General features: G+C 41.6%; 1 protein-coding gene across 1 annotated transcript; it reads left to right on the top strand.

Annotated features, from left to right (window-relative positions):
• The first annotated feature begins 856 nt into the window (after positions 1-856).
• Positions 857-23,440, top strand: LOC120063551 (transmembrane channel-like protein 2-A). Its single transcript, XM_039013908.1, has 17 exons — positions 857-866; positions 1,527-1,959; positions 4,407-4,556; positions 8,778-8,868; positions 9,574-9,672; positions 10,700-10,842; positions 11,179-11,326; positions 12,413-12,607; positions 18,980-19,159; positions 19,606-19,764; positions 19,948-20,076; positions 21,697-21,764; positions 21,873-22,112; positions 22,188-22,313; positions 22,619-22,697; positions 22,853-22,982; positions 23,211-23,440. Exons 1-17 carry the CDS (start codon positions 857-859, stop codon positions 23,438-23,440), a joined length of 2,610 nt encoding a protein of 869 aa, XP_038869836.1.
• The last annotated feature ends 115 nt before the right edge of the window (positions 23,441-23,555 follow it).

The raw sequence follows: 23,555 nt of genomic DNA, 5'->3' as shown, positions 1-23,555 counted from the left end.
GAGTAGATGTTCTGAATGGACTTATTGGCAACAAGAGCAGAAATGCATTTCGAGACATGTTACACTAATCTTACAATGGCATGAACTAGTCCTGTCCAAGAGGTATCACTAATGGTTATGTTGCAACCCTCATTCTTTTCAGCCCAATTCCATCTTCACTTTAGCAATATTTCCATGTCAAGAGCCCATGATAGTATTTGTATAGCACGATCATGTCATAGAGGCTGCTTGTTGTCTCACTTTCCCCTCAAGCTTACAGTACTTAAGAGTTCATTGAATTTTAATGAGAACTGTCCTTTATTTCAGCATTTGTGCAATGGTTTCGAATTTCAGGGTCAGAGTTACGTACTGTACATGATGGAATATATTGGTGTGAGTTTTCCAACTGTTGGTCAAAATGAATTATCGCTGCAAAACAGGTGACTAATGGTTATAATGCACCCATGAAGGCATTCAGTTGGAACTTATGTGTGTGGGTGTACATGTGGGTGTGTGTACTGTATCTGTGTGTCTACACGCATGCTGTAAGTCATATCAACTGATGTTTAAAAAAAATTGACATCCCTTTTGTACCCCTTTATTGTCCCTTTAGATTTTGTCTTTCTCCTTCAGGTTTAAAGATTATCATCTCTTGGGCAATATCATTGGTGGTTGTCAGGGAAACAGCCAGTCAAGTAGCCCAAACACAGGTGTAACTGTCGGAGTATGTGAGTGCCTGCACAGGTGTGATGGCTATCTGCTTAGCTGAGGTCTCCATGGCCTGAGAAGGAGAGAGCAGGCTGACCCAAAGAAGATAGTAAGAGGACAACACTCAGCCAAAATGCCTTCTCAGAAGAAAAATGACATTGCAATTATAATGGAAGATGGTGAGTTGGATTTATTCTGTTCCTTTTTCCTATTTTGGATTTCTCTTGAATACTGAAGAATATTCAGTTCTTCAGTTTCTTTGAGGTGTTCGTGGTAAATATGGAAGTAGTACATAGATGTACTACTAGATGTTCTATAACATGTAACATAATCCATACTGTTAAACCGTAAAGGAACAGTAAGATTATGGTATTTCTGTTGGTTCAAAGACAAAATACAATATTTGTGGATATTCTGAGTGACTGTGGTGTTGCATCACAACGTTTTTGTATTTTATAGTGGGAATTGAAATCGATGGAGAGTTAGACAGTGGGAGTGAGGGTAAGTCATATGATGGAGAAAGTGTTTGATGTGTGTGTTTGTGAGTTTGCTTACTTCCTGCAAGTGGGTGTATGTACAGTCAAGCTCACTTCGATTGATTGTTGATATTTAAAAATATATTATTTTGAAAAATATGACATTCCAAAGGGGAAACACACCTCGTCAAAATTATGACATTTAGTTGTCAAAATTATGGAACAAACATCAAAAAAGGAAGTGGGAGGCTACCAACCTGCCTGATTTATATGTTTGTTTAATTGTTCAGGTTTGAATGCAATCTATGGATCTATGAAGCCTTTGTCTCTCTGTTAATATTTGTGTGAGTGTGTGTGTATCAGATGAGGCCAGGTGGAGGGACAGAAACAGGAAAGCCAAAGCCTCTCCACGAGCCGGGGGACGGAATGGCAAACCGGCCACCACTGAGGACGAAGAGGAAGAGGAGGATCAGGACGAGGCACCGAGGAAGAGGGCTCGTAAGAAGAAAGCCAGTGCCCAGGACAGCGAGGAAGAGGAGGAGGAAGACGACAGAAGCGTCAAGCGGAAGGGCACAAAGGCTGCGGGCAGAAAGAAAAAGGCAGTCAAGGAGGAGAGTGAGGAGGAGGAGGAGGAGGAGGAGGAGGAACGAGGGAAGAAAAAGAAAGGCGGAAAAGTGACTAGCAAGAAGCAGAAAGACGAGCAGAACAAGGAAAAGAAGGGAGATGCCAAAGGCAAAGGAGGGAAGGACAAAGGGAACGGGAAAGACAAGAAAAAGAAGAATGGAAAGTACAGCAGGTGCAGTATCCTTTGAGAGGGCCATCTCTCTCACGTATCTCCACACTCCACGCACCCTCATGTATGAGGGAGGACTCTGACAGACTCTGTTGGTATATGCCCTTTCATTGTATTGAGTTATTGCTTCAGGGAGTTGAGTTATGAAATTGGGTTATGGGGTTGCGCTAAAGTGTTCCAAAATACTACGACAATGACCCAAGCTCACTATTTGGCAATCTGCAAAAAAATATATATTTCACACGATCCTATAAAGTCAGGTAACGTTCCGATTGAGTCCTGATTGAGTCCAATGGTTTGACAACGTCCCTGACATATTTTTTAAATGTTCCCGGAAAACAATATTTGATAAACATTAGTAGAAGGACATGCTGTAATGGTTGTTAGAACATTTGGGAAAATTATCCAATATGTTTTTTTTTTTTACATTTCTAGAATGTGTTAACTAAACTTTTATGGAGAAATCGTTATAGCCATGTGATGGGAACATCCCTAGGGACATCCATGGAAACCTTGGTTAAAAACGTGTCAACATGATCAAAATGTCACAACTAAAGTTTTGGAAAGGGACAGGCAACCAGAATTTGTTACCAGAATAGAGTTGGGTTGTAGTGGTATTTGTGCTTGCTCACACATGTTAGTGTTAGGTCATAGCATTGCGTTGAGGGATAACATGGTCAGAATGGGGTTGGAGTTTAAGCTAGATTCCTGCATTGAAACAATAACAAAGCGGCACCCCGCCTCTGTTTCGCTAGTCTCCTAATCTGCCACGTTAACCTGCTGTGTAAATTCTCCTAACCTGCTACGAAAAAGTCACTTCCGGTTGTAGTTGTACACCCTCTAGTCAGAACCCAAATTCTTAGATGCAAGACTGACCATCTATGATATCACAATTATAGTTTTGACCATGTTTTGAGGCAATACAGGTTTGGTTAATGTACATTGTAAAAGAGTAAAAACAAGCGTATATGTTGTGTTCTGATGGGGTATGACAGTTGACCTAAGCTCATGGGGCATTTACAGTGCATTCTGAAAGTATTTTACACATTTTGTTACATTACAGCCTTATTCTAAAATGTATTAAATTAAGACAAATCTTCATCACTCGACACACAATACCGCATAACGACAAAGTGAACACAGGTTTTTAGAAATGTTTGCAAATGTATAAAAAATATAAAGCAGAAATACCTTATTTACATAAGTACTCAGACCCTTTGCTATGAGACTCGAAATTGAGCTCAGGTACGTCCTGTTTCCATTGACCATCCTTCAGATGTTTCTACACCTTGATTGGAGTCCACCTGTGGTAAATTCAATTGATTGGACATGATTTGGAAAGGCACACACCTGTCTGTATAACGTCCCACAGTTGAGAGTACATGTTAGAGCAAAAAACCAAGCCATGAGGTCGAACGAATTGTCCGTAGAGCTCCGAGACAGGATTGTGTCGAGGCACAGATCTGGGGAAGGGTACCGCATCATTGAAGGCTCCCAACAACACAGTGGCCTCCATCATTCTTAAATGGAAGAAGTTTTGAGACACCAAGATTCTTCCTAGAGCTGGGAGCTGAGCAATCGAGGGAGACCCTAAGCACACACCCGGGACAAGTCTCTCTATGTCCTTGAGTGGCCAAGCCAGAGCCCGGACTTGAACTTGATCGAACATCTCTTTAGAGACCTGAAAATAGCTGTGCAGCGACGCTCCCTATCCAACCTGACAGAGCTTGAGAGGATCTGCAGAGAAGAATAGGTGAAACTCCCCAAATACAGATGTGCCAAGCTTGTAGCGTCATACCCAAGAAGACTCGAGGCTGTAATCGCTGCCAAAGGTGCTTCAACAAAGTTCTGAGTAAGGGTCTGAATACTTATGTAAATGTGTTATTTCCATTTGCAAACATTTCTAAAAGCCTGTTTTTGCTTTGTCATTATGGGCTATTGTATATAGATTGATGAGGGAAAAAAACGATTTAATACATTTTAGAATAAAGCTGTAGCGTAACAACATTTGGAAAAAGTCAAGGGGTCTGAATACTTTCTGAATGCACTGTATATAAGTTATATACTTCAAGAATCAGTGGGTAAACATCATTCATTTATAAGTCCAAAAATAGATGTAGCAACTAAGCATTCTAGCTTTAATGTCTGGTTGTTTCAATGGATGGACATGCTTACTGGATAATTCTAGGATGTCTGTCATTTGACTTGCATACTGTATACCCCCTCTTGTCACCTAATTTCTCACTCTGTTCTCTTTTTCTATTTTCTGTTGGTCTTCCAGATGCTTTTCAACATTATGTGACAAGTCCAAAGTCCTTCTGAGTTTGTACCGTGATAATGCGGCACTGTGTAAAGCCACTGGCCACCTCAACTAGAACTCTACTCTGGTTGACATATAATTGACCCTGACTTGACCCCTGGCACTTGGTGACAGCTCTTTCTTCTGACAGCTCTTCTTCTTCGGGCGAGTCAGGGGACGGGGATTCTCTGTCGGAGGGGGAGATGGCTTCTCTGAAGGAGGAGGTGGAGGAGAAGAAGAAGCTGATAGCCACTCTCAGGAACAAACCGTGGCGCATGAAGAGGAGACTCAAACTCCTCAAGTAAACAAAATGGACGCATTTCACATGACATGTGCATTCCTCTGCCGATTTCCCATTGGCTGATTGCCTTCATGACTCATAGGGACTTGCTCTTGCTGTGCTGTTTTTCTCTTTCCTATAATACTTTACACATTCCTGAAGGTTTATACCGTCACTTGGCACACATGTCAATTCAAATCAAATCAAAACAAATCCAATTGTATTTGTCACATGTGCCAAATACAACAGTTGTAGACCTTACAGTGAAATGCTTATTTATAAGCCCTAAATCAACAATGCAGTTTTAAGGAAAATAAGTGTTAAGAAGTCTTTTGGACCTAGACTTGGCACTCCGGTACCGCTTGCCGTGGAGTCTTTGACAAATTTCAGGGCCTTTCTCTGACACTGCCTGGTATAGAGGTCCTGGATGGCAGGAAGCTTGGCCCCAGTAATGTTCTGGGGCGGATGCAATACCTGTAGTACTCTGTAGTGCCTTGCAGTCGGAGGCCGAGCAGTTGCCATACCAGGCAGTGATACAACCAGTCAGGATACTCTTGATGGTGCAGCTGTAGAACGTTTTGAGGATCTCAGTACCCGTGCCAAATCTTTTCAGTTTTCTGAGGGGGAATAGGCTTTGTCGTGCCCTCGTCACAACTGTCTCGGTGTGTTTGGACCATGATAGTTTGTTGGTGATGTGGACACCAAGGAACTTGAAGCTCTCAACCTGCTCCACTGCAGCCCCGTTGATGAGAATGGGGGCGTGCTCGGTCCTCCTTTTCCTGTAGTCCACAATCATCTCCTTTGTCTTGATCAAGTTGAGGGAGAGGTTGCTGTCCTGGCACCACACGGCCAGGTCTCTGACCTCCTCCCTATAGGCTATCTCATCGTTGTCAGTGATCAGGCCTGTTGTGTCATCGGCAAACTTAATGATGGTGTTGGAGTCGTGCCTGGCCATGCAGTCCTGAGTGAACAGGGAGTACAGCAGAGGACTGAGCACGCACCCCTGAGGGGCCCCCGTGTTGAGGATCAGCATGGCGGATGTGTTGTTACCTACCCTTGCCACCTGGGGCGGCCTGTCAGGAAGTCCAGGATCCAGTTACAGAGGGAGGCGTTTAGTCCCAAGGTCCTTAGCTTAGTGATGAGCTTTGAGGGCACTATGGTGTTGAACACTGAGCTGTAGTCAATGAATAGCATTCTCACATAGGTGTTCCTTTTGTCCAGGTGGGAAAGGGCAGTGTGGAGTGCAATAACAATTGCATCACCTGTGGATCTGTTGCAAATTGGAGTGAGTCTAGAATTTCTGGGACAATGGTGTTGATGTGAGCCATGACCAGCCTTTCAAAGCACTTCATGGCTACAGACGTGAGTGCTACAGGTCGGTAGTCATTTAGGCAGGTGACCTTAGTGTTCTTGGGCACAGGGACTATGGTGGTCTGCTTGAAACATGTTGGTATTACAGACTTAGTCAGGGACAGGTTGAAAATGTCAGTGAAGACACTTGCCAGTTGGTCAGCGCATGCTCGAAGTACACGTCCCGGTAAAACCGTCTGGCCCTGCGGCCTTCTGAGTGTTGACCTGTTTAAAGGACTTACTCACATCGGCTACAGAGAGCGTGATCACACAGCCGTACGTAACAGCTGATGCTCCTATGCATGTTTCAGTATTACTTCCCTCGACGCGAGCATGGAAGTAATTTAGCTCATCTGGTAGGCTCGTGTCACTGGGCAGCTCGCGGCTGTGCTTCCCTTTGTAGCCTGTAATAGTTTGCAAGCTCTACCACATCCGACGAGCGTTGGAGCCAGTGTGGTACGATTCAATCTTAGTACTGTATTGACACTTTGCCTGTTTGATGGTTCGTCGGAGGGCATAGCAGGATTTCTTATAAGCTTCCGGATTAGAGTCCCGCTCCTTGAAAGCGGCAGCTCTACCCTTTAGCTCAGTGCGGATGTTGCCTGTAATCCATGGCTTCTAGTTGGTATATGTACGTACAGTCACTGTGGGGACGACGTCATCAAAGCACTTATTGATGAGGCCAGTGACTGATGTGGTGTACTCCTCAATTCCATCGGAAGAATCGCGGAACATATTCCAGTCTGTTTTAGCAAAACAGTCCTGTAGCTTAGCATCTGCTTAATTTGACCACAAATGTCGGGTGAGGGAGAGCTTTGTATGCGTCTCTGCGTGTGGAGTAAAGGTGGTCTAGAGTTTTTCCCCCCTTTGGTTGCGCATTTAACATGCTGGTAGAAATTAGGTAAAACGGATGTAAATTTCCCTGGATTAAAGTCCCCGGCCACTAGGAGAGCCGCCTCTGGATGAGCGTTTTCCTGTTTGCTTATGGCCGTATACAGCTTATTGAGTGTTGTCTTTGTGTCAGCATCGGTTTGTGGTGGTAAATAGACAGCTAATGAGAATATAGATGAAAACTCTCTTGGTAAATAGTGTGGTCTACAGCTTATCTTGAGATACTCTTCCTCAGGTGAGCAAAACCTCGAGACTTCCTTCGATTTCGTGCACCAACTGTTGTCTACAAATATACATAGACCGCCACCCCTTGTCTTGTTCTATCCTGCCAAAAATGCTTTAAAGCTGCCAACTGTATGTTATTTATGTCGTCGTTCAGCCATGATTCGGTGAAGCATAAAATATTACAGTTTTTAATGTCCCGTTGGTAGGATATACGTGCTCGTAGCTCGTCTATTTTATTATCCAATGACTGTACGTTGGCTAATAGGATAGATGGTAAAGGCAGATTACCCACTCGTCGTCAGATCCTTACAAGGCACCCAGACCTACGTCCCCGATATCTCCGTCTCTTTCTCCTGCAAATGACGGGGATGAGGGCCTTGTCGCGTGTCTGGAGTAAATCTTTTGCGTCAGACTCGTTAAGGAAAAATAAATATTCTTCCAGTATGGGGTGAGTAATCGCTGTCCTGATATCTAGAAGCTCCTTTCTATCATAAGAGATGGTGGCAGAAACATTATCTACAAAATAAGTTACAAATAACGCAAAAAAACCCACACAGTAGCACAACTGGTTAGGGGATCGTAAAATGGCAGCCATCTCCTCCGGCGCCATTATCACTACAGCCATTATTTCACGTTGTTTCAACTTAATTTTATTGAAATGACGTGGAAGCAACATTGATTCAACCTGTGTGTTATTTATCATCTTATTTGTGATATATATGTTTTTGTTTAATTGAATTAAAGCATAATTGTGTCTGATGCTACATTGCCTGATACATTTTCCTATTTTTTGAGTGTGTGTGAAATCCTTTAAACTACTTTGTGGAACCACAAAGTAGTCAGATTGTCCATCACCTTTTGAACTATTTAGGAGTTTTGTGAATTGGCTTTGCTGATTGATGTTCTTTGAATTGTTGTTTTTTTAGACAGTTTCTCACTTGTATCTCCACAACGTGAGTGTATCTCCACTGACCAGTATTAACCTATCATTCACTCTTAAAAGGGTTCTACCCAGAACCATTTAAAGTTATTCAGTTTGTCCCAGTAGAAGATCCCTTTTATGGTTCCAGGTAGATCCTTTTAACTTAACATAAAACTCTTTTAGAACTTTTTTTGTTTCTAACAGTGTTGGGTTACATTTAAAAAAACAAAAACAAGGCCTGCTGGACTTGTGCCCTCTGGGACCTGTGTTGAAAAAACACTGTATTCCAGCCAGGGTTGTGAGCTGACAGTCACTTACAGGTCAGGACACAAGCACTGTACAGAATTAAGACAGATGAGACGCCTTGACTTTTTCATGAGCTCAACACTGTCTAATATGCATGCAGTTGTAGCTGCCTGTAGCTTGCCAGTCCCCTCTCATCACTGGTCTTTCCAGGTTGATAATCTTTCATCACATGGCCTCCTCCAAATTTCCCTGACTAGTAATTTACAGTCTTGATTGATGGATTGGTTGTTTTCTCATCTACTTAATTTAATCATGACTAATTCATGATTGGGTCGGCAGGTAGCCTAGTGGTTAGAGCATTGGACTATTAACCGAAACGTTTCAAGATTGAATCCCTGAGCTGACAAGGTAAAAATCTGTCGTTCTAGGCCGTCATTGAAAATAAGAATTTGTTCTTTAACTGACTTGCCTAGTTAAATAAAGGTAAATAAAATTCACCCGTTATAAATTGGAAAAGTTGATTCATTGGTTGGCGGTTCTTCAAGCCAGTGATTGATATGTTTTTTTGTTGGTTGATGGTCATTCTTTTTTATGGGTTGGAATTGTAGAGAATGCCAGGCGTTTGTGGAGAAGTTTGAGGGGGCTCTGGGAAAGGGCAAAGGGAGGAAGCTCTATGCCTACAAAGTCATGATGGCTAAGGTAACTTTTCTCAGTCCACACATACTTCACGCAATTATGCATTTATATACTTTAAGACTTAAGTTATAACGTGCATACAATACAACTTTTAATCATAAGTTCATCATTAGCTTCATGATTTGTCATGACCATAATATAATTAGCAGAATGTTTGTTGCCCTCATCAGTTACAACCTGATATGTTAGTCAGGAACTATACTTCTGTGATAAACTTATCTTTTCAAATATTCTCTCATAATCTTTTTATTTTCTTCAGAAAATGATCAAGTTCAACCGTGACTTTGACAATTTCAAAACAGCCTGTATTCCGTGGGAAAGAAAGATAAAAGAGGTTGAGAGTGGGTACTGTTATTAAACCTATTTGAGTTACTATCTTGTTCATGTCGTGTAGTTTTATCTATTCATCATGTAACTTTTGGAGTTTGACCTCTAACCCTCAGGTCACTTTGGGTCATCTGTGGCTTCCTACTTCATCTTCTTGCGGTGGATGTACGGTCTAAACCTGGTCCTGTTTGCGTTCATGTTTGGTCTTGTGGTTCTCCCAGAGGTGAGCAGCTTTTTACCTTAAGCAGAGTCCATTGTTTTGCAATACTGTTGTAGTACATTTGGTCAATATATGGAGAGATATCGAAGGAGGACTCACTGTCTCATTCTCCCAATCCCCACTTCCCTCTCTTTTTGTTTCTCTTTTCCTACTGTCCGGAGGTGATGATGGGTCTTCCGTATGGGTCTATTCCCAGAAAAACTGTTCCCAGAGCAGAGCAGGACAGAGCCATGGACATCTCTGTCCTCCTTGATTTTGGTGTGAGGATCTTGGAGTGACTTACTACTTCCTTTGGAGTGACACACTTCCTTCCAAGCAATTGCCTTGTGATGTCACATTTAGAAACCTTGTTTAGACTTAAACTACTGGATATGACTGGTTCAGGTTTACTTGACATGATTATAGCTATGAAAAAACATACATACATTGTGATGTCATACAGTACTTTTAAATTACAGGTACAAATGTTATTTTAAGACATAAGGTGTCATACATGTTCATGAATAACTGCATGATAATGCATTGTACTTGCAGGCTTTAAGTTAAGTGTTACACATTTTCAGTAAGAATATATGCCATTTAGCAGACACTATTATCTAAAGCAACTTACAGTCATGCGGCATACATTTTACATAGTGGTGGTCCTGGGAATCAAACCCACTACCCTGGCGTAACAAGCACCATGTTATACTAACTGAGCTACAATGGATCATGTCAAGTTAACTGCCAAGACCCTGCCCAGTCTTAATGTTAATTAAAAGGCTGTTTGGGCCTGGGTATTGCTATCTTATCTCAGTGCCAGTAACATCGACTGAAAACAGGCAGCAATGAAAAGTAAGTCGAGGAAGTTGTCCAAATGAACGCAACTCTGTATTTGACTCTTTTCTGATGGACCCTTGATAAGTTATTCAGAGGGATGGTTTTGCAGGCAGTTTGTTTGCTTGTGTTCTCCCTGTATTTCAGATCTCTGTCGGCTGGTAATGACAGAGGTATTGCTGATTAGAATATTAAACACATTGTTATGCTCTGCAGTTGATGAAAGTCATATCCACCACACAATAGCGGGGTCCTGCTAACTATACATAGACCACTGTATCGCCATCTGATCCTGCCATTCTTTGATTGGGTTTGTCGTATGCCTATGTACTTTTTTTGCTGGTGTGTAATGTGTTCGGCAGGGCTGGCCCTAGGCATAAGAACCTGTCACTATCATTTTGCATCTACATCAGCTTTCTTTGAGATGGATTGCTTTCATACATCCATGATTATTTTTGTTAATTTCAACAGGGTTACTGCAAGTACTCTATTCTCTTCTATGGTTTCTATAATGCCGAGCGCACCATCGGAGTCCTCCAGTTCAGACTGCCTCTCTCCTACCTACTAGTTGGTGTAGGCATCTTCGGCTACAGCCTGATGGTGGTCATTAGAACGTGGGTAAAACACACACACACACACACACACACACACACACACACACACACACACACACACACACACACACACACACACACACACACACACACACACACACACACACACACACACGTGCACACAGTAAATACTAATCCACATTCACACCCCGTATCTAAAATATTGATGCTAGCAACCCTCCCATTGCCAGCTCACTCCCTCCGCATTTTTCCAGTCAGCACTTGGATTCGAACAGCAACCCTCCAGTTACTTGCCCACATCTCTAAAATCAAGCCCCCCCCCCCCCCCCCCCTCCCAGTACAGTGTATGTCACATCCATCTTCTGTGTTCCTCAGGATGGCCCGTAACTCGGACGAGGGAGGAGACGGTGGGGATGACGGACAGTTCACCTTCGCATTTAAGATGTTCACCAGCTGGGATTACCTCATTGGCAACCCAGAGACAGCCGACAACAAGTATGCCTCCATCACCACCAGCTTTAAGGTAAACACAGCAGAAGCTAATTCCTATTCATAGCTAGTAGGCCAACCTTCTACTATCTTGACACTGTTGTTTATGACGATTCCACACCAGGACAGCCTGGACATATTTTGTCTATCTCACATTGTTATAATTCTCACATAGAAACTTCATTGGGAGGAGGGGGAATCATGATGAAAGTGGGCATTTTATGCCCTTTTTAGACCTATATATGCCTCCTGTAAGACCCTATGATCCGTACATGACACAGACAACACCTTGGTGTCATTATACTCCTTATAGTGTGCTCTAACATATGGAGTATGTCAACATTCTGAAATAAAAAAATGTATGACCCATTTTATACATAGAAATGGACGTTTATGTAATTAACCAATCACAGTCCTCCTTTAGGATTACACATTCAGCAAATCCCTAGCAGAAGGAGTTCCGTTTGAATACGTTTTCCCATACACTGTGTTGGTGGTGCTGATAAAATGTATTATAACTTCAAAATTAACAGAGAGCCCACTCTGGAAATGTGATGTACTTGTAGAGTATATTGTTCCAAACAATATGTCTTAAAATTAACAAAATCAAAAAGGCTACTTTTGAGATTAATATTAATAGTTTCAACTTTGAATAAATGAATGTGAATAATTGTATTTCAGAATCTAGACATACTCCATATGTTAGAGCACACTATAAGGAGAACAATGGCACCACGAAGTTGTCTGTATCATTTACGGATCATAGATCATAGGGTCTTACAGGAGGCATGTATAGGTCTGAAAAGGACACTTTTTTTCATTATTTTCTGAAAGATGACTCTTGATACAAATGTAAAAATGATGTCAAACATCTTCCTGCATTGAAGTTTATATGTGAAAATTGCCAGAACAATCTGAGATACCTAAAATATTTTTGGGCTGTCCTGGCGTGGAATCTCCCCATAACATCGTTCTGCAAATATCCGTTCTCCTGCTCTTATCTTCAATCTCCCAAGAATCATATGCACATAAAAAGGTACTACATGTATGAGCCTACACACTTACTATCTTCAAACAAAATATTCTCTGTGTTTCTCACTGACCGGACTGTTCTTGGTAGGAATCCATAGTAGACGAACAGGAGAACCAGAAGGATGAGAACATCCACTTGCGGAGGTTCCTGCGGGTTCTAGCCAACTTTTTAATCCTCTGCAGCCTGGGGGGCAGCGGCTTCCTCATCTATTTTGTGGTCAAGAGGTCTCAGGAGTTTGCCAACCTAGATCAGGATGAGCTTTCCTGGTTTGAAAAGAATGAGGCAGGTACAGTTGTTTTGATCAGATACAGTGCTTTGCAAAAGTATAAAGTATTCAGCCTGTTTGTTTAGGCAAGTCTAAATTAGTTCATAGGCAAAATGTGGCTTAACAAATCACATACAGTGGCAAGAGAAAGTATGTGAACCCTTTGGAATTACCTGGACTTCTGCTTAAATTGGACATAACATTTTATCTGATCTTCATCTAAGTCACAACAATAGACAAACACAGTCTGCTTAAACGAATTACACACAAACAATTATACATTTTCATGTCTTTATTGAACACACCGTGTAAACATTCACATTGCAGGGTGGAAAAAGTATGTGAACCCTTGGATTTAATAACTGGTTGACCCTCCTTTGGCAGCAATAACCTCAACCAAATGTTTTCTGTAGTTGTGGATCAGACCTGCACAACGGTCAGGAGGAGTTTTGGACCATTGCTCTTTACAAAACTGTTTCAGTTCAGCAATATTCTTGGGGTGTCTGGTGTGAACCGCTCTCTTGAGGTCATGCCACAGCATCTCAATCGGGTTGAGGTCAGAACTGGGCCATTCCAGAAGGTGTATTTTCTTCTGTTGAAGCCATTCGGTTGTTGATTTACTTCTGTGTTTTGGGTCGCTGTCCTGTTGCATCACCCAACTTTTGTTGAGCTTCAATTGGCAGACAGATAGCCTAACATTCTCCTGCAAAATATCTTGATAAACTTGGGAATTCATTTTTCCGTCAATGAAGGCAAGCTGTACAGGGCCTGAGGCAGCAAAGCAGCTCCAAACCATGATGCTCCCTTCACGATACATTACAGTTGGGTTGAGGTTTTGATGTTGGTGTGCTGTGCCTTTTTTTCTCCACACATAGTGTTGTGTGTTCCTTCCTAATAACTCAACTTTAGTTTCATCTGTCCACATAATATTTTGCCAGTAGCGCTGTTGAACATCCAGGTGCACTTTTGCTAACTTCAGACGTGCAGCAATGTTTTTGGACAGCAGTGGTTTCTTCCGTGGTGTCCTCCCATGAACACCATTCTTGTTTAACGTTTTATGTATCGTAGACTTGTCAACAGAGATGTTAGCATGTTCTAGAGATTTCTGTAAGTCTTTAGCGGACACTCTAGGATTCTTCTTAACCTCATTGAGCATTCTGCGTTGTGCTCTTGTAGTCATCTTTGCAGGACAGCCACTCCTAGGGAGAGTAGCAACAGTGTTGAACTTTCTCCATTTATAGACAGTTTGTCTTACCGTGGACTGATGAACATCAAGGCTTTTAGAGATACTTTTGTAACCCTTTCCAGCTTTATGCAAGTCAACAATTCTTAATCTTGGGTCTTCTGAGATCTCTTTTGTTTGAGGCATGGTTCACATCAGGCAATGCTTCTTTTGAATAGCAAACCCACATTTTGTGAGTGATTTTTATAGGGCAGGGCAGCTCTAACCAACATCTCCAATCTCGTCTCAATGATTGTACTCCAGGTTAAAACTTCTCTAGGATAGGGGGCAGCATTTTCACGTTTGGATGAAAAGCATACCCAAATTCAACTGCCAGCTACTCATCCCCAGAAGATAAGATATGCATATTATTATTAGATTTGGATATAAAACACTCTGAAGTTTCTAAAACTGTTTGAATCATGTCTGTGAGTATAACAGAACTTATTTAGCAGGTGAAACCCCGAGAACAAACCATTCAGATTTTTCTTTTTGAGGTCACTCTCTTTTCAATGAGTTTTCATTGGGAATCCAGAATTCTAAGGGACCTTCTTGCAGTTCCTACTGCTTCCACTGGATGTCAACAGTCTTTAGAAATTGGTTGAGGGTTTTTCCTTTGTGTAATGAAGAAGTAGCCCTGTTCAGAACAAGGGTCAAGTGAAGTGTACTGTTTGTTAGAGGCGCGTGACCAGAAAGCTAGCTACAGTTAGTTTTAATCCTGTATTGAACACAGATTATCCCGTCTTCAATTTGATCGATTATTTACGTAAAAAATACCTAAAGTTGTATTACAAAAGTAGTTTGAAATGTTTTGGCAAAGTTTACAGGTAACCTTTGAGATATTTTGTAGTCACATTGAGCAAGTTGGAACCAGTGTTTTTCTGGATCAAACGCTCCAAATAAATGGACATTTTGGATATATATCGACGGAATTAATCGAACAAAAGGACCATTTGTGATATTTATTGGACTTTTTGGAGTGCCAACAACAGAAGTTCGTCAAAGGTAAGGCATGAATTATATTTTTATTTCTACGTTTTGTGTCGCGCCTGCAGGGTTGAAATATGCTTCTCTCTCTTTGTTTACTATGGTGCTATCCTCAGATAATAGCATCATTTGCTTTCGCCGAAAAGCCTATTTGAATTCTGACATGTTGGCTGGATTCACAACCAGTGTAGCTTTAATTTGGTATCTTTCATGTGTGATTTAATGAAAGTTTGATTTTTATAGTAATTTATTTGAATTTGGCGCTCTGCATTTTCTCTGGCTTTTGGTCAAATATCTGCCTAAGTACAATGTGATTATTAGGTGTTACGCAGGATTTAGCTAGTTAAAATTAAGTGTATCTTGAGGGGTACTTACTTGTAATTATTGTGTACATACATAGTATATTACCTTCATATATAGTGACCTATGAGAATATGAGCTTCTACTTTAGTCTATTATGTAGATTTTAACTAAGCTAGCTAGCTATCTAGACTAGTTGGTTGGCCTACCAAAAATGGCAGCTAACGTTTGCTAGCTAGCTTGCTAGCTAGTTCTTGGTATTTTGCTGGACAATTTAGGTAGCTAGTTTTCCAGCTAACCAGCCTAGCTAATTACCTATACTAAATCGTCCAGCACAATTTCTGTATCCAAAAAGCTAAGCAAACATGGAAAACCTACCTTCTCTAACATGTATGGGATTTTTTATCTCGTTTACAACACTTTTTTTAGTTTGTGCCAATCTCTTATGTTTGGATTTTGATTCAGGTTCTTTGCTCTTTGTTATTACTATGGCGTCACAACACAAATTGTGGGCATGTTCGAGGTCGTCGTTATTTCGAACTCATTGTGCAGATGGACAGATCTTGACATTATGCCTATTCCTGGGATAAATAAATAAGTGCACAAATGCATCCTGTCCAAAAGTTAGAATGTTCTTCAACCGTGAAACCATTGCAAGGTTACATGATGAAATAAGCTTTGGTCTTATAAATACACTTAAAATTGTCATAAACCATTATTCAACCAAGCTTAATTGACACTTGGCTAAGCCTCTCACCCTTGGTTACTGTTGCAACCTCGGACAAGATTTTCCCGGGAAGCCCAATTCAACACTCAAACCGCTGGCGAAATCCCTTCACAATTATCTCAAACTGTGTTTTTAATACACAGTCAAATGAAACACAGACAGTGGTGATTTTAGCATGTAAATCTTGGTGGGGCAAACATTTTTAAATGTGGGATGCATACCAGCAAAGCCACTACACAACACAACATTAAATAATACATTAATTGCACTATACCAGTGCTACACCTAGATATCAGTGGAGCCTTGTCTGGCAGTGAAACAGTTCATTCAGCATCATTTACTGCCTTTAAAAAAAACATAGTTGATATGGCTGACTTGCTTAAATAAATGTGGGTTCTACTGACAATTGAGATGTACAAACTATGGCATAAGGGGACAACAATCGGATAAGAGGCAAACCGTAATTTCGATTAAGACGTTAATGAGCGAGCTAGGACTGACGTAGTCAATATAACTATTTGTTCAGCACTGTTTAAATGTACAGCGAAAGTATTCAGAACATGGGCTGTTCTCACAGTGTTCTACCTGTACACAAAGTCAGAAATGTAGGATAAATAAAGGGGGCATATAAGCAGACAATGGAAGCTCTTACAATATGCAATGATTACATTCCTCAAAAACAGGTTGTAGGCTACATGTGCACCACCAAGTCAGAACAGTAGGCGAAATTATGAAGTGAGAACAGACCAAATTATTAGGGTGAGGCACATGGGCTACTAACAGCTTACTACACAACATACACTTAGTATTACTTTCTTAGCTACAGTATACATATCTCCCTGGCATATTACATAATTTATGCAGCAGCATACAAGACATGTTTGGACTCATCTTGTTGTGCTGTGCTCACTTGAACAGGAAGGTGGCGTGGCGGTCCTTCGTGGGCAAATTTTGTCATCAAACTTTGTCATCAAAGTCTGGCACTCCCTGGATTTATTGTGCTTTCAAGACAACTGAGAACGCAAAGAAGAAAAAAAGGTTGAATCATTATGACGTCAGTGATCTTCAGGTCGTAGCTCTAGAAAGAGGCCCGAGTTCCTGATTTACAATTCCGAGTTGGGTGAAAGTTCAAAACGTATTTTCCCAGTCGTAGCTCGTTTTTCCTGAGGTCCCAGTTGTCTTGAACTCACTAAAGTCAGATTTTACAGTTCCAAATCCTGCTTCATTGACAGCATAATTTTAAACTAGGAAAAGAGACCCTTAATCTTAGACCACACAGCCACTCCATTGAATAGCAGGCTAATGATTGCTTTGCAGTGCTTGCAGTTAGCCACTGATTCCTTCCAAACCACTCAACTTATTGTGTATTGTTTATGTCCAATGGCCGATGAGCACTAATAAGTTTTATTTATAATTTCTCTTCATTATTTATCTTCATATGACAACGATTAAAAAGGATTTGCCAGTAAATTGTCGACTTGATTCATGATGATGACTGCTATCTAAGATTTTGAAAGTATGATGCTGACATGATCAGTCAAATCAAAGCTACTGTAGATATAACGTGATTTGACATAATTTATCTGTTGCCAATGACATTGAGCCTTCTTGGATGGGCACCTCTAATGTAACTCTATGGCAGCACCCAGTGGGATAGCATTTTAGAACTCTACCTTTAGACTTGGCGGTGACGTAGTGTCCCCATGAGTGAAAGAACACTGAGCCAATCACGGCGCAACGCTCCGTATTTTCTTCTGGCTTGTCCCACCACCATAGAATGCACTGAGCTAGGCTGAAACACCTGCATTTTGGAGCTGCCTTACTCAAGAAAACAAAAAAGAGACTGTGTTTGTATGCGGCTTTATTAACTCAATGACATATATTTTATTTTACATTGTTTGCAAACTGATATGTGACATGAATTAATGGCAAAATAACATTTAGCATATTTTTCTTTTTTGTGCAAAAAAATGTGGGGCTCTGCCCCACCTGCCCTGAATGACAGGTCTCCAATGAACACAGACTACCCCTTGCTAATCACTGTCATTACAACTGCTTCACGGGAACCTGGTTATATTATGTGTGTAGTGTGGCTAGCCACTGAATGGCTATGAATTCACTGTCAGCAAGCAGTCAAAGCTTCTAACCACTTTTGGAGTGAATAAGTGCTCTCAAATCTTATCCTGATGTCAACAGTAGATGGGAGTTTTATTCACAACATGGGTAACTTAGCAAGCTAATATACATTTTGAGAAAAAATATATATGTTAAGTGGCTAGCTAGTTAGCATTAGCAATGTTTGGTGGTCAATGAGACTAAGAGCTAACTGAGCTAGCAAACAATATAACAAAAGTATAATTTCATATTAAACAATACTCCATCAGCAGGCTCTGCATTTCAGGAATCACAGTAACAAGTACCCCTGGTGAAAGGTAAAATTATTTAGCCATTTAAACAGAATTATTTTAAAGAAAAGTCCGTTTTTGCCATTGTGCACACCGGTTTTCATGCATTTGAAACGTGAGCTTGTCTGAGGTGTTGAACTTGACAACAGTTGCTATCCATTGGAGCCCTGCGATTGCTAGAAAGAATTCTGGGGCGGGGATTGGTGAAGGGTCATTAGGCTCACAATTTGGCAAGCACTGAATGACTCTCACAATTTAATCCAAAACTGTTTATTAATATGTTAAAAATGTTTGATTGGTGGTTAATGAAGTCATTCACCCATTGTCAAGACCCATCCTCATTAGCTACTGTTGCTATCCTGGTCAAATGTACCATTAAATGATTTAACAATTAAAAATGTTGTTTTATGTAAACCCCCCCGTTTTTGCCATAGCGCTCAATAAGCTTCCATGCATTTCAAATTACATATGTAATTACACTGAAATAAGGACCACTTAAAATGAAGTTTTACCCTGTAAAGTGTTACCAAGCTTCGGTTACACTGAATACCTTTAATGAATAAGCCATTGAAATGCTTATACATGTTTATATAAATGTTATAAATACTTTATAAATTAAATGATATAGGCTATGTTATAAATGTTTATAATTTTAAAGCTTAAAATGCTAATGAATGCTAATATCTCTTTACAAATAACGTTTTTTTCCAGCCTTCATCCCGATGATTGGTTGTGTTTTGCCTTCCAGGTGGAGTTTGTGATGTCACTGCTGGGGCTGGTGTGCCCCCCTCTCTTTGAGACCATCGCTGAGCTGGAGGAGTACCACCCTCGTATCGCCCTCAAGTGGCAGCTGGGCCGCATCTTTGCCCTGTTCCTCGGAAACCTCTACACCTTTCTGTTCGCCCTTTTTGACGAAGTCAACGCAAAGGTACCAGACAGTATGTCAGTGGCATGTACCTGCAAATGCATATGTGTGTGTTTATTCACCTGTATATGTGTATGTGTATGTGTGTGTGTACAGTGGCGGATTTAGGAATAGGAAAAATGGACTCCCACCCAGGGCGGCATCTTGCCGGGGGCGGCACAGGGCGCCTGCACAAAAAAAATTAGGAATGGTGACATTTGCGCAATCGGTTTTCTAGCGCTCATTTGCACGTCACGTCAATGATATCATGTCACCGTGTGGGACTGTGGGTCAATTAACCTTGTCGGAGTGGGCGCCCTGATTCTAGTTTGTGAGCTATGCAGGCGGTTCTAGCCATACAAGCTAGAACTGCCACTGTGTGTGTGTGATGGTGTGTTCAGTACATATTGTATGCATGTGTATTTGACTTACTCACCTGAACCTGTCTTTGTGTGTTAACATGTGTACAGTTGGAAAAGGAGAAGTCTATTAGGAATGCCACTATCTGGGGACTGAATGAGTACTATTCCAACTATAGCTCCTACCACAACACTACTGACATCCCCCCTCCAGACATCCACCCTGCTGATGTCATCAGAGGGCCGTGCTGGGAGACCGCCGTTGGCATAGTGAGGCTTCCATGCGTTCTTCCTCCGTTTTCCCTTCGTCACTGAGTTTTTCATCCTGGTTTTTCCTCCACCTGACCTGAGCAGGAAAAAGTTCCCTTCATTGTGCATCAGTGATATGACTGAGGCTGTCTGTGACATGCCGGGTGTTTCCTGTTTAGTTTTTTTTCTGTGCTGTATCTCTAGGAGTTTGTGAAGCTCACCGTCTCTGACATCCAGGTGACGTATATGACCATCCTGATTGGTGACTTCCTGCGAGCCATGATTGTGCGTTTCCTCAACTACTGCTGGTGCTGGGACCTGGAGGCTGGATTTGTACGTGCTAGGCTATCAAAGCATAACAGAACACTGACATTCTGCTGTGTGTGTTCCCATTTTATTGTAATCGTTTTTGGTAGCATTACATTTGATACATTTTAGTCATTTAGCAGACACTTAATTAGAGTTACATGCCTTGCTCAAGGGCATATCAACAGATTTTTCAACTAGTTGGCTTGGGGATTTGATCCAGCTAGGCTACCTGCCACCTTTTACATTACAATATGGGATAAAGTGGTAATAACATGGTAATAGTATGGTAACAAGGTATAGTTACTCAATATCAATACATAATTCTTCACAGTTACCCCTTCATTTGTGTGTAAATATATTCTTAATTCAAGGTTATACACCGTATAGGTAAATACTCAATACTAGTGTTTTTCTTTGCTTATTGTAAGTGTGAGTACACTTTGTTCCAAGTAAACTTGATACCTCACAGCGTTCATTTCGTCAACACTAACTATGGCAGAAAATATTCAGCAACAACCTATTTTTGCTTATGAAAACTAATGACGATAACGAGACAAGATGCCCTGAAAAAAAAGACAACTATTACAAATTACTTTTCATTTTAGTTGATGACATTGTAACGAGACGAGACTTCCATGTGAGACTAATGGACAGTCATTTGCACATGAAGCTCCGTTTGATCTGTTTGTCCAATCATAACCATGCCTTTGCAGAATATAATACAATCCTCTCATTGGTCTTTCAGTTGCGCGGGCTGCATGAGCTGCCTGGCCCTCCTCCACGCACAAAGCTACCAGGCAGTCACTTCAGTCACTCGTCTCGCCTTTGAACGGATGCAGATTGTAACTAACTTCAACTAGAAAAATGATGTTTACTCTTTCTTACTTTCATATAGGCTATTTTTGCTTTGATCACATCAGAAGCTCAATTACTATGTGCGCTTTTGTTAATCTGTGTTGCCGCTCTCGTGGTCGGCTATTGGAAATGCTAATGTTATTTTCTGAATATTAGGAGTACAGTAATAATTCGGGCATCGTTGGAAGGCTTAGATTCCCCATTTGAAGGGAATCGCTGTTATTTACCCCCCATCACAAGGTTATGATGGGGAGAAAATCAGAGCCGTAGGCCTAAATTGTTTAACCTGTAGCCAAGGCTTTGTAGCCTATACATTATAGTAAATCATGGCTGGCATTGGTTAAAATCTGCCACAACAGCAATGTTGCCAGCTATATGAGGGGATAGTAGGCCTAGTTGGACAAGGCTATATGCACGTGATGGAAATTAGAGGTAAATATGAATTATTTAATGGGGGAAAATGAGAGTACAATTTTACTTAAACAAGACTAAAATTGTCCAGAGTTTTAATCGACTGATAAACTAAAACTACAAAGCATGTAAGGACTAAAATGGGAATAAGATTAAAAGGTATTTTAGTCAAACGACTAAGACTAAAACAAAAAAATGCTGACAAAATTAACAGTGATACCACATAGTGACATCCGGCAAGATAGGTGATCCTTCACGTAGTGACACAGGACACTGCCCTGTTAAGTTAATTACTATGGGAGAGAAAGAGGGAGAGAGAATAGAATTACATTTACATTATTTAACATGATTTGCAATATTTTCTGTATGTGATTCTAGCCGTCCTATGGAGAGTTTGACATCAGCGGCAACGTGCTTGGATTAATCTTCAATCAAGGAATGATTTGGTGAGTAAATATGAGACACCACATAAACCATCAACGCATTTCCACAAACCCTGTAAGTTGTGTTGATCTGCGATAAGAGTTACATTTCTGTATTTGTGTTTGTTTCAGGATGGGTGTGTTCTACGCCCCTGGCTTGGTAGGGTTGAACGTCTTGCGTCTCCTCACCTCCATGTACTACCAGTGCTGGGCAGTGATGAGCTGTAACGTTCCTCATGAGAGGGTCTTCAAGGCCTCTAAATCCAACAACTTCTACATGGGCCTCCTCCTCCTGGTGCTCTTCCTCAGCCTTCTGCCCGTGGTTTACACCATAATGACCCTGCCGCCCTCTTTCGACTGTGGCCCCTTCAGGTGTCTCTCATACACACGCACAGACACACACACACACACTAGGCACACGTCTAATGCTGATCTCTTGTCTACCAGCGGAAGGGAGCAAATGTATAATGTCGTCATGGAGACTATAGAGAACGACCTACCAGCATTCATTGGGGATATCTTCACCTACGCAACTAATCCTGGGCTGATCTTACCAGCAGTGCTGCTGATGGTGTATGCACACACACGCACTCGCACACGCACACACACACGCACTCGCACACGCACACACACACACACACACACACACACACACACACACACACACACACACACACAGACACACACACACACACACACACACACACACACACACACACACACACACACACACACACACACACACACACACACACACACACACACACACACACACACATTACAGCAACCCACATATGGTCGTAGTAAAATACACACGCTCATCATAATACATGCCATGTTTAAAACGGGTTAAATAGTTTTCTGTGATCCTGTGGCAGGTTGGCCATCTACTATCTGAATGCGACCTCTAAAAACTATCAAAATGCCAACCTGGAACTGAAGAAGAAGATGCAAATGGTAAATGAGCATTATCAACTAAACTGCTGTCTCAAGACTTAAATGATTTACTGTAAACAATGTAATGCTACTAAGTACTTGTTGGTCAATGCATGCACACAATGCTGATGTGGTGATTGTAGAAATACCAACAGTATTATCTGCGTTGTGTTTAGGCTAGAGATGAGGAGAAGAACCGGAGGAACAACAAGGAGAACACCAACCAGGTGATGCAGGACCTGGAAGACCTCCTGCCCAACCGCTCTCTGCTCCCCCCTGCTGCTGCGGAGGAGAAGCCCCCACCAGGTCAGTTCATATAGCCTACTCTACCTACCTACCTATCTACCGTCTCCACTCAGTGCCACCTAGTGGCTGGATGTTTTTTGGGCGTTCACAAAAAACTGTGGACCCACTTAATAAACATAACTTAAGAAACAGTTTGTTTTGAGTGAATTGTATCATAATATCGCCCCTCAGCAGAGCTACATGTATACAGGTGTACATGCACATCCACTCTGTTTTTCGCCTTTTCAGAGAAAGTGCACGAGAAGGGAAGCAAATCTCCCAAAGTGGCAAAACGTCCAGGCGCAGCAGTCAATGGCAAGGGGGTTAATCTACAGATGGATGTTTTGTTGGATGCACCAAACCCCAAAGCAGCTGTGACCCATCCCCCAGGCCCAAGGGGGCCGTCTGGAAACGCCAGAGGTCCACCCCCAGGGCCGGCGAGGGGCAGAGGGAGGGGCACACCTCCCTCTAGACGCTAAACTGGTGAAAACCAGGGTGCTAGGATGTCAATACCACCCTGACAAATCAGGCTGTAGACAAGCAGGGGAAGAGCAGGGTTGTGTTCATTAGGTACCAAACGTAAGAAAACAGACC

Source organism: Salvelinus namaycush, chromosome 18 (genome assembly GCF_016432855.1).
Source record: "Salvelinus namaycush isolate Seneca chromosome 18, SaNama_1.0, whole genome shotgun sequence".
NCBI classification, from domain to species: Eukaryota; Metazoa; Chordata; class Actinopteri; order Salmoniformes; family Salmonidae; genus Salvelinus; species Salvelinus namaycush.
This window is presented reverse-complemented; position numbering and strand designations above follow the sequence as displayed.

Excerpts from the sequence above, each read along its gene's own strand:
- LOC120063551 (XM_039013908.1), top strand. Across the intron at positions 20,077-21,696 it reads GGGACCTGGAGGCTGGATTT|CCGTCCTATGGAGAGTTTGA; the intron begins GTACGTGCTAGG and ends ATGTGATTCTAG. Across the intron at positions 22,698-22,852 it reads TGAAGAAGAAGATGCAAATG|GCTAGAGATGAGGAGAAGAA; the intron begins GTAAATGAGCAT and ends CGTTGTGTTTAG.